Raw genomic sequence first — 11,446 nt, forward strand, 5'->3', positions numbered from 1 at the left:
TTTTTTTAACTAGAGATGTGGCTAGATTTAGCAAGGAAACAAGCACCTGGACACTTTTCTCTGAGACTTTCAGGGCTTTAGGAAATCTGATTCTATATTACATATCCAATCTACTCCCAAGACTCTTTATTTCAGCCTATATCCTAAGTCCTGCAAACATGCCATGTCTGATTTCGAAGGCACCTTTGGTGAATATCATGGATTTGAGCTCTTTATTATTAACATTCATATTGCGTCTCTTTTCTTCTTCTATGTTTTAGTTTTCTCGCATGTCTAAAATGTACGCTTATTGAAGTAGGAGAAATATCTTATGTTTCTTTTGACCTTACAAAATACCAGTGATGGACACAAGGAGACTAGGTGTTAATTATATATAAGTTGATTATTAAAATTGTCTTTGTACGCTAAGTTGTTGGCTGCAGTGTTAGGTATAATGAGGTATAATTTCAGCTACTGTATCACTGAGTTTTCATGTGATATTATTTTAAATATTGTTGTTAAGTGTTGTTCAGTTGGTTTTGACTCATAGGGACCCTATGTAGGGTTTCTGAGGAGTGGCTGTTGGATTTGAACCACCGACCTTGTGGTTAGCAGTCCAGTGCTTATCCCATGGTGTCACACCAGTATCCCAATAATAACGTAGCTACAATTTTAAATCGCTTAAAAATTTCAGGAATAATTTAGTTGATTTGCAAAAGTAAGTTTATTGAGGCATAGAAGCAATTGGAGCAAAACTGTCATTTCCATTTTTTTTTTTTTTTTTCAAGAGCATTCTAATAAGAAAAGAAGACAATGCAGGAAAATGGGCTAGTCATCTATTTCTGGACTGAAACCTTCCCCTGAAAGTATCCAGAAAGGTGACTAGATTGAAGCTGTTTCTTCATTTGCGTCCTTCTTGAGTTCTTTGAAAGACACTCTTGTAGATCTAGGAACTGCTTATTTTATTTTCACTTCAGAAATATTGCTGACTTGAGACGAGACAACCTTGCCATCCACCACTTCCTCTATGATGGTCTTAGTTACTCTGGTCTTGTTTGAATCTGAAAGTCATGTGATCACAATGTTAGTGTGGAAACTATCACAGAAACATATCCAGAGAAATTCAAGTACACTCAATTATGTTTTCTCTAGGTAAGATTTTGTAACAACAGTATTTATTCTGAATATGACAAACAAAACCTGCCTTCACTTTTAAATCATAGCATTGTTATCCCCATTAAAAAGACCCACCTCTTCCTTGACCAGAACTGCTTCCACCTCTTGAGTCACAGGATCCTGAAGCCCTGGCTCCTGTGTTTCTGGATACTGTGTTTCTGGATCCTGAGCTTTTATAATCAGATCCACTGAAGAAAAAAAGAGTATCCTTTAAATTTCTCCCTTTACTGTTTGTAAAAGCAGGAGAAGATCACTGTGCACATAGTTCTTTATGATGAAGCTTTAGATGTCTTTTGATTTATGACTTTATGAGTCCAACCTCTGAGTTCCTTTTTGTTTTCATCAAATAAATCCACCCAGGTATGCATTCATACTTCATACATGCTATTTGGAGGGAGCGTTCCCTGGAGAAGGACATCATGCTTGGTAGAGTGGAGGGTCAAGAAAAAGAGGAAGACCCCCCCCCCCCCACCAGTGAATTGGATTGGCACAGTGGCAGCAGCAATGAGCTGAAGCATAGCATCAACTGTGAGGCTGCTGTAGTATCGGGCAGTGTTTTGTACTGTTGTGCATGGGGTCACTGTGAGTCAAAACCGACTTGGCACCACCACCACCAACAGTGCATTTTAGCTGCTGGTGACTTTCATTTACCCTCCCTCTCCATCGAGCAGGCGGCGGTAGGTCTCGATCTCCATCTCCAGGCGGGTCTTGATGTCCAGCAGCTGCTCGTATTCTGCGTTCTGACACTCAGTCTCGCCCCGGATCTGACAGATTTGCTCCTCCAGGCTGCTTATCTGCAGCTGTATTTCTGAGAGCTGAGTCATGTAATCTCCCTCTGTGGAAGCCAGGGTCCCTTCCAGGGAGCTTTTCTAAGAGAAGAAAAAGAATGCATGATGAAAATCAGTCTTTAGATGATTAAAAACAAAACAAAACAATTTAATACAGTGCTGTAAGTCTTCACTGACTCCTTAACTAAATTACAATCGATATGAGTGTTGTCATATTACTGTCTCTTTACATTTTTGTTGAAATTCCTTTTTTTTTTTCTTTTATCCACACCAAATCTTTTATGGAAAGACAGCACATATCTTTAACTGAAGTGTTTTATGCTTTCTACAAGGACAATGCAGCTTTTCTTAAGACTGCTTTCATTATGTGCCCTGTGGAACGTGTTGACAAACAAACTATATTGACTTAATTTCCAGTTGGAGACTTTGAGAAGCTATTTGTACGGACCATGGCCAGTTGGGATTGCAGCTCAATTTCCAGGCCTTGCAGGGTACGTTTCAGTTCTGTGATTTCATTCTTGGCAGAACTGGCGGCCCCAGCATCAGTAGAGATCTGGGCTTGCAGTGATGCACTCTATAAAAAAAAATAAGACATACTCATTGATGGTTGATGAGACGAATGGAAGAGGCCTGTGTGAGTGTGCAGACTCAGGCCCTCAAAGGCGATATCCACCTGCTTGTTGAATTGCTCCTCAGCCTCCCTGCGGTTTTGCTCAGCCAACTCCTCATACTGCGCCCTCATATCATTCAGTAATTTGGTCAGGTCTGTTCCTGGGGCAGCATTCATTTCTACGGTCACGTCACCTCCAGAGCTGTCTTGCATAGTCTTCATTTCCTAATATGAAGGGGAAAAAAGACCACAGTGATGAAAATAGAAAAGCTTTGGCTTCCTCACCACAAATGTGTACAACCAAACCCAAATGGAAACTAGAACACTGAAGAGAAAAGTAAAAAACTTCATATATATTATCACTTATTTTTTCCCTGCTCACAGGATGTTGGGAATTCATTCAGATTGATACAAGAGAGATGGGAGAAATGACGAGGCCAGAGTTGTTTAATGATGGGAGATGCACCTCCTCGTGGTTCTTCTTCATGTAGGCCAGCTCCTCAGTGAGGCTCTCGATCTGCATCTCCAGGTCGGAGCGTGTCATGGTTAGGTCGTCGAGAACCTTCCGCAGGCCGTTAATGTCGGCCTCCACACTCTGTCTGAGATACAGCTCATTCTCGTACCTGGAGGTGGTGCAGACGTAAGAGGTTAAGGTGAGCTGTCCTGCCCACATTTAAAAGAGTATCTTCCATTCCTACACACTGAAGAACAAGTTTTCTCCTCTGACTATTTTCATAATTGAAAGCTGTATCTCTTAGGGGACTCCTGGTGTGACACTATAGGATCAGCACTGGCCTCCAAATCACAAGGTCGACAATTCAAACCTACCAGCTGCTTCTTGGAAACCCTATACAAGGTCTCTATGAGTTGGAACTGACTCGAGGACACTTAACAACAACAACAACAACAACAAAGTGGCTAATTGGAGTCCTGGTGTGACACTAGACCACAGTGTTGGAGGTTCAAACTCACTGACCATTCCTTGGAAACCCTATACAGGGTTACTATGAGTTACAGGGTCACTAATGAATTGGAACCAACTCAACGGTACTTAAACAGCAATAACAAATATCTTAGGAATGGTTCCCTCTTTAATGCTAATTCTAATTATGTTCAATACATTTTACAAATAAAATTCTCATCTTTGTTAATTTTTAAAATTTGTTGATGGGAATAATGGTTTCCAAAGTTTACCTTGGGATGTTTGTACATTTAGATCATGGTTGTCTAAAATCGTTTTTTAGTTTAGAATAAATTAAGCGAACAGATTCCGTTTTGATTTTTCCTACATTTGTTCCTTATTCTCAAGTCTTTGCGTTTCTTACTTCAGTCTGAAGTCATCAGCAGCCAACCTGGCGTTGTCAATTTGCAAAACAATGCCTGCATTTTCAATAGTGGCAGTAATGATCTAAGAAAGACAACAGTCAATAAATCAGGGAGCTCAGAGGTTATACTCATAAAGACATAAATGAAAACACATCATCATAGAGAACTGTGTGCACAGTGGTCTTCTTGTGCTTTTGCAAACAATAAAGGGAGAAATGGAAATCTCTCTCTTTTTTCTTTTTTTCACCTTTGTGGCTACATTGCCTTCCTGTAAAGACAAATGTTCCCTGTGTGACTAGCTTTTAAAGGTGAATTGCTGTGCAAACCCATTGGGTAATGGCACTTGTATTGATAATCTTGGTATGTAGAACTACATCTTGCTGCAAAAAGCCAAGTTTTCACATTTACCGTAAAAGCAGAGGGTAGTATTTTACAGAACACAGCCCTCTACGATAGCCTGCTATCTTGTAATATCAGTTTTGAGCTCTTTTAAAAATAGTGCAAAAATGCAATTTCACTGGAAAAATCTTTAAAAACAGATTTTCTATGTAACAGTGGCCAGCATTTTAGATTTCACTACATCCTTGCCCAGAACAAGGGGCCTTTAAAAACTTAGTGGAAATATGAAATTAAAAGATAATGGCATTTCCCATGAACTTTTTGAAGCCCCCTTGTACTTGCATTAGATTATTTTTTAGGAAGAAAAAATAGTTCTCAAGATTATTTAAGTCTAGCAAGATACTATATATAATGTGTCAACAAGCTGGATTAACCACAAAATGATTAGATTAAGTGAATATTTACTCACTGCCATCATTCTCAGATAAAAATGTTAATTAACTGTGACATTATCTATATTTTGTTCTTATGCAGAAATACTCAAATGAGATGCAAACAGAAAATGAATGTGGTTGAATGCTATGTTTAATGCTGTTATATGAACACACACACACAAATATGTTTAAAAACAATTCCTTGATTTAAAATTTGCATTACGATTTATAATCTTAATGAAAGTGCAAAGCTCAGAAATAATGGACACTCAGCAGTGTGCAATCAATTTCTCACCTGATTCCGAAGATCTTCAATGATTGGGTAGTACTTGCTGTAATCCCTTCCAGAGCCACCATCTCTTGACCCAAATTTGTCATACCACTCCTTGATTTTGTTCTCCAGGTCCGTGTTAGCCTCTTCCAGGGCTCTGACCTTGTCTAGGTAGTTGGCCAGGCGGTCATTGAGGTTCTGCATGGTTTGCTTTTCACCTCCAGAAAAAAGTCCCCCATCTCCAACACCACCACCCATTCCACCACCGTAGCTATAGAACCCTCCGCTAGCACCACCACCAAAGCTAGAACCCCCACCAAAGCCAGAACCTCCACCAAAGCCAGAAACCCCGCCAAAGCCAGAACCTCCACCAAAGCCAGAACCCCCACCAAAGCCAGCCCCAGAGCTTGAGGCTCCTCCTGAGCAGCTACCATAGCCTCCTCCATAGCTGCCTCCAAAGCCACCTGCAGACCCCCCACTCAGACCACAGCTGCTGGCTCCTCCTCTGAAGCCCCGGGAAGAGCTGCCCCCCAAGCCACATCTGCTTCCACTGCTCCTACTAGTAGACATTCTGACACAGCTGCTGCTCCCAGTCTTGGTGGAGGAGATGCGAGATGAGCAAGACATGGTACTCCTCACTGTTTATAGCTTGTCTGGATGAACAGAAGAGGGAAGAATGTGTCGGGAGGCTGCTTTTTTGGCTCTTATATACACACTTTCAGGGTGTTCCTCTTCTGTGTCATTTCTTAATCCCTGCTACAGTTTTGCTAATCCGTAATTGGATAATTTCTTTTTCGTGAACCCACTTTACTGGCTCTTTTTCTAAAGCTGGGTCAGAGCCCTGGGGCCTTTACCATATCAAGAAGGAAAAAAAAAAAAAAAAAAAGGTGGAGCAAAGCCAAAAAATAATTTTAAGAATTGCAGTTTTAATCTTTCAGAGGTTTTGATGACTTGATAAATTGTTTCTGAGAGTAAATCTCTTAAATTTGCTTCATGATTTCCCAATTGCAGGGAACATCCCCAGATTAACACATGTAATTAAAATATTTACTATGATGAAAATGACAACTTCACATCAAACATAGCTTTTTGTTCAGATTGTTCTCAAATGCTGAGATTATCTTTAGCATCAGCATTTGTTTCAGAGTCCTTCCTTTTGATAATTTCAATTCAGCATATTTTTAAGGTCATGGACATTAATGATTTTAGGTTCTTGTTATCTTTGTATCTTGAGACCAGATTATTTGTTTTTACTCTTAATAAGGAAAACTTTTATAAATAATCATCTTTCATCTAAGTAATTTGATCTCCACGACATATTTATATGAGCAGATCATATCTAAGAAAGATGGACAAAGTTTTGAGGCAGATTGTTGCATATTAAAGTTAAATTATAACTAGTATTGCGCCACAAAGGTGTTTTTCTTTCTAATTGAATTCTAGTCTGATATAATGATAACAACTTCCTTCTTTGAAATCAAATATTAAGATATTAAGAGATGACACTAATCTCTTCTGTTGTTATTTAAAGATATCTGAGAAGCTCTGAATCCACCTCTGATAACCAATATTATGTCTGCAATCAGATTTTTGTTGTCGTTAAGAGCTGTTGAGTTGGTTCTGACTCATAGCCACCCTGTATAGGGTTTCCAAGGAGTGGCAGGTAGGTTTGAACTGCTGACCTTGTGGTTAGCAGTCCAGGGCTTAGCCAACAATGCTGCACCAGGACTCTGCACTTATTTTACAGACACTGAGATGTGGAGTCCACTCTCAGTTTTTTGAATGAAAGATCTCTAGAAGAGACGATCTGTAGTTGCTCTGATAACTGAATGGGTCATTTTATAAATACTGAAATCTGAACTCTAACTCAGTCCAATTTTTCCTTTGTGGTTTTCTGTCTCTTTGCAGTGTAGATTCTTTCCATTTACCTTGCGCTGGAGTTTGACTCGACAGCGGTGGGTTTTTGGTTAAGTGGATTTTCAGTTTTGAATGTGTCTTTCTGTTTGTTTTTTAAAGAGATGCATCAGAAAATGCTCTTTGGCCTCTTCAACTTTATACCCAAGCGGCGAACTGGATTTTGTTGATATAAAACTGGATTTTGTTGATATAAAACTCATTATTCTCGCATCCCTGTTACATCATGGGTACGCTTTAAGTTTTGTATTTCAATTGTTTGTTTTACAACATTCTGCCTTTGAACTTCTTTTAGACTGCCTTTGATTGGAATACATTATTAAATAGGTAACAATGCCCTTTATTGTGAAGTTTAAGTTATTAATTTTTAAGTACTGTACTGTGTTTGCAGTAGTAGCATGTAGTTTTCAGTTGGTTTCCACTCATAGCAGCTGCCGGATGTACAACAGAACCAAGCACTGCCTAGTCCTGTGACTTCCTCTCAATCATTGCTATGTTTGAACCCATTGTTGCAGCCATTGTATCAACTCATCTTGTTGAGGTTCTTCCTCTTTGTCACTGACCCTCCGCTTTACCAAGCATGATGTCCTTCTTCAGTGACTGGTCCCTCCCAATAGCATGCCCAAAGGATGTGAGATGAAGTCTCACCATACTGGCTTCTAAGGAGCATTCGGACAGATTTGTTAGTTCTTCTGACAGTCCATGGTATAGTTAATAATCTTTGCCAGTGCCATAATTCAAACTATTGAACGTAAATACTATGTTACTATTTTGTATATTTATGGTGCCGTACCTCCAAAAGGATTTGAGGTATTTAACTAACTTTAAACGGTTAAGTTGGGAGTAACTCTCAGAACACCCTTCTGAGGTAAGAAAAAAAAAAGCATCAAATATTATAATATGTTGGTCACCCTACCTCACCCCTCCCCAAAGCTATGAAACCAAAGTAGTCTAAACAACAAGGATTAAATTATATGCAAATGTTGATGATGGGAAGAACAGTCATTGGTTTGTCCCCCCCACCCCAATTTCTTCTCTTCTTTAAATGGTGAAACATAATCTTTTCTATTTTCTTAAAGACTGGCATCTGACTAAGAGAAGGTTTTTAAAAAAGGGACATGATTAAGTAAAATAAATCTGATGAAACTTAGAAATTTCAAAGATTAGGTAGAAAGAATGAAGGAAGACAAGATGTTGCAGTATCTACACCTTTCCTGGACTTTGTGGAGTTTTCTTTGGTTGGCACCGGTGGTAGCTTTTCCATGTTGCCTGTTGTATTTATTTACCTTCTGCTTTGAGATATGTGGATCTTTGGGGTCTGAATTGAGGAAGCTTTTGATGACAGGTAGTTCTCTTGTTTTTTATTGTTTAAACTTTCTTCTGGATCATTTTAAATTCGGGCATTCATCTCTTGGTGTGTTTTTTTAAATTAAGGTTCAAAATTAAGTTTTTCTGAGTTGCTTCTTTGACACTCTATAATTGAGAAATGAAGACTCAAAAAGGCATTTAATAAACAAAGCAGCCATTGCTGAATCAAATTCTTTGCCTAATAAGACATTGCATAAATCAATGTATGGGGAAATACACAGAATTTTTTTCTGTTAGTGTTTTCATATTTTCTGTGTTTCTGCCAACTTTCTTTAAATGGTGAGTTTATCAAGTAGACTAATCTTGATTCAGAGATTTGAAAACTGCCTGGAAACTTAGTGTTAAGTGGACTAGAGGATTATATATATATATATATATATATATACATATGTGTGTGTGTATATATATAGTTGCATGCATAACCTGGAGTCCTGGTGTGGCATTGTAGATTAATGCGTCAGACTGCAAAGTCATTTGAACTGCAAGGTCAGTGGTTCAAGCTCAACAGCTGCTCCTTGGAAACACGACTCAGGGTCGCTATGACTTGATGGCACAGAACAACAACAACAGTGCATAACCTACTACACTACCAAGGCTATCAAGATCTATATAGAGTCCTGGTATGGCCCTGTAGAATAAGCACTCCACTGCAATGTGTATACACTGCTGGTGTTAAGTGCTGCCAAGTTGGTTCCGACTCACACCGACCCTGTATATGGTTTTGAGGAGTGACAGGTGAGTTTCGAACCACTGATCTTGTGGATCAAATCAACTTTGCAGTCCAGTGCTTATCCTGCACTGCCACACTGGGACTCCATGCATATGTTATAGGATATAGATAAAGACTATTTATAAAGAGAAATAAAGATTACAGCTGTGAAAACTCCGAGGGACAGTTCGTCTTTGTCCTATGATGTTTCTATGAACCAGACTTAATTTAACAATAGTGCGTTTGGGTTTATTGTTTTCAGACATCCCAAATTTGACATTCACTTTCTTTATTTGAAACAATGACTTATCAAAAGACCATGAATTGGCTCGTGGCCTTTCTCTCATCTGTAAGATGAAAGCCTCAAGCATCCAGTGACGCACCAGTGATGTACATTCAAAATACCAGTAGCTCCAAGGCCTGGCATCTAGTGGTTTTGCAATCTTTGATGACTTCAAAGAAACGGGCCAAACCCCAGATGTCTAGGCTCCCGTTACAATGCTTTGCCCTTGGCTGTCTATTGTTTTGAAATGTTATGAAAAGTTTATTAGCAGTTTATTTTGACATGTAAAGAATCATATAAACGACACTTCATTGCAGAATGTAAATTTTGTAATAAATACAGAATGGTTTCCAAGCAGCCATCACCACCATTTTTGTGAGATGGATTGCTAGTGTGGAGCTTTCATTTTCATATTAATATATTACATGCCTTTAGATTGGAAGGTAAACCGAGTACTGAAAGATATGGCACATTGTCCCTGATGAATCTTTAATAATTGACAGAAGACCTCAGGGCTTCTATCTTCTGCTCACGCCAGACAATATTCTGTTACGCGTTTTTCAAATAAAGACATTAAATCACAGTAGTTAAGGGAAGTAACTGAGCATAGAGTGTAGGTGGTCGCCGATTTATAATATTAAAATGTTATGAATATTTGAATTAAGATGAACTGCAGTTAGTGACTATCTTTTTTGCATACTCACTCATTAGTAATATGTATTACATACAGTGTTGCAGCACGCAATCTGCTGACTTTTTCAGTCTCAGAGGATCACTTGCAGATGTTGAAAGGCCAGATTTAGAAAGGTATTTATAATAAAGGGCAATAATAATGAAAACCAACAAAGAAAGAAATAAAAGAAAATGATAGATTCAACTTAGGTCGGAACTGACATGATGGAGCTGTCAAAACAGAAGACTGTTGTAAGTCAGGGGCTACCTGTGTTTACTGGATGTTGACAGAACTTTTTGTGACAGACGTATTAATTGGTAGATAACCCTCATAATTGGTCTCTACATGTCAATCCCAAGAGAAGGTCTGATAAAGGTACCTGGCTGAGGGAAAAGCATGTTTGCCTGGGCAATCTTTCAAAGCCAGTGTTTTCTGATCAGAGTAATAATTGGAAGAAGTAAGTAATAATAATGAACAGAATTACAATCAGAAGAAGTAGTATAACCAGAGATATTCTAATTTGTAAATGGTGATACATTCTCCTAAAGAACTCATGGTCCAAAGAGGGAATCGCAGCTGATACAATAATCTAGAAAGCAATGAAAAGAACACTTCATGGGACTTTTGGGATGTAGTTAAAATTGTACCCTGAGGAAAATTTACAGCCATGGCTAGAGTATTGAAGAAGGCTGAAGATGAAGAACCTTAGCACATAAACATTTTTTTGAGAGAACAATAAAAAATATATAGGAAAAAGAAATCACAGGGATAAACCCAGAAATTATGGAGATAGAAAATAACATACATAAATATGAGGGACTTCAAAAAGTTCATGGAAAAATTCCATTATCTTTTAATTCCATTTTTACAGAAACTTTTTGAAGCCCCCTCATATATTAAAAGACTGCTTCTTTTAAAAGATAACCTCTTCATGAGTCCAGTTAAGCCAGAAAGCTGAAATATCCAAGTTTGGAAATGCAAAAGAAGACATAACTGTGGGTACAGAAAAGATGAAAATGTTGTTGTTGGTAGGTGCTAATGAGTTGATTCTGACTCATAGTTACCGTATGTGTAATAGAACAAAACACTGCCCTGTCCTGTGCCAACCTCACAATTGTTACTTTTGTTACATTTGAGCCCTTTTGCTGTTGTCCCTGCTAATCCTTCTCACTGGGGCTCATCCTCTTTTTCGCTGACTTTCTATTTTACCAAGCATGATGTCCTTCTCTAGGGACTCATCCCTCCTGATAACATGTCTGAAGTTTGAGAGATTAAGTCTCACCATACTGGCATCTAAGAAGCATTCTGACTGTACTTCTTCCAACACAGATTTGTTTGTTCTTCTGGCAGTCTCTGGTACTTTTAATATTCTTCTCCAACACCATAACTTAAAGGCATCAACTTTCCTATGGTCTTCTTTATTCACTGCCCAACTTTCACATACATATGAGGCTATTGGAAATACCATGGCTTGCGTCACGCGCACCTTTAGTTCCTCAAACTGACATCTTTGCTCCTGAACACTTTTAAAGATGCCTAATGCAGCAGACTTGCCTAAAGTAATAGTATGTTTGAT

The 11,446-nt window shown here is 38.6% G+C and overlaps 1 protein-coding gene across 1 annotated transcript; it reads right to left on the minus strand.

Annotated features, from left to right (window-relative positions):
• Positions 1–936: 936 nt before the first annotated feature.
• On the minus strand, positions 937–5,550 carry KRT24 (keratin 24). Its single transcript, XM_006832597.1, has 8 exons — positions 4,948–5,550; positions 3,879–3,961; positions 3,020–3,176; positions 2,617–2,778; positions 2,392–2,517; positions 1,807–2,024; positions 1,231–1,343; positions 937–1,040 (listed from the first exon to the last, which is right to left on the minus strand). Exons 1-8 carry the CDS (start codon positions 5,548–5,550, stop codon positions 937–939), a joined length of 1,566 nt encoding a protein of 521 aa, XP_006832660.1.
• Positions 5,551–11,446: the final 5,896 nt, after the last annotated feature.

The sequence above is a fragment of the Chrysochloris asiatica genome, unplaced genomic scaffold (assembly GCF_000296735.1).
Source record: "Chrysochloris asiatica unplaced genomic scaffold, ChrAsi1.0 scaffold00007, whole genome shotgun sequence".
NCBI lineage: Eukaryota > Metazoa > Chordata > Mammalia > Afrosoricida > Chrysochloridae > Chrysochloris > Chrysochloris asiatica.

What these genes read in the sequence shown, in the direction of transcription:
- KRT24 (XM_006832597.1), bottom strand. Translation starts at nt 5,550, where the DNA reads ATGTCTTGCTCATCTCGCATCTCCTCCACCAAGACTGGGAGCAGCAGC. An exon ending in TTGAAGATCTTCGGAATCAG is followed by an intron (nt 3,962 to 4,947) that starts GTGAGAAATTGA and finishes TGTCTTTCTTAG; the next exon opens with ATCATTACTGCCACTATTGA. An exon ending in CAGTTCTGGTCAAGGAAGAG is followed by an intron (nt 1,041 to 1,230) that starts GTGGGTCTTTTT and finishes CATGACTTTCAG; the next exon opens with ATTCAAACAAGACCAGAGTA.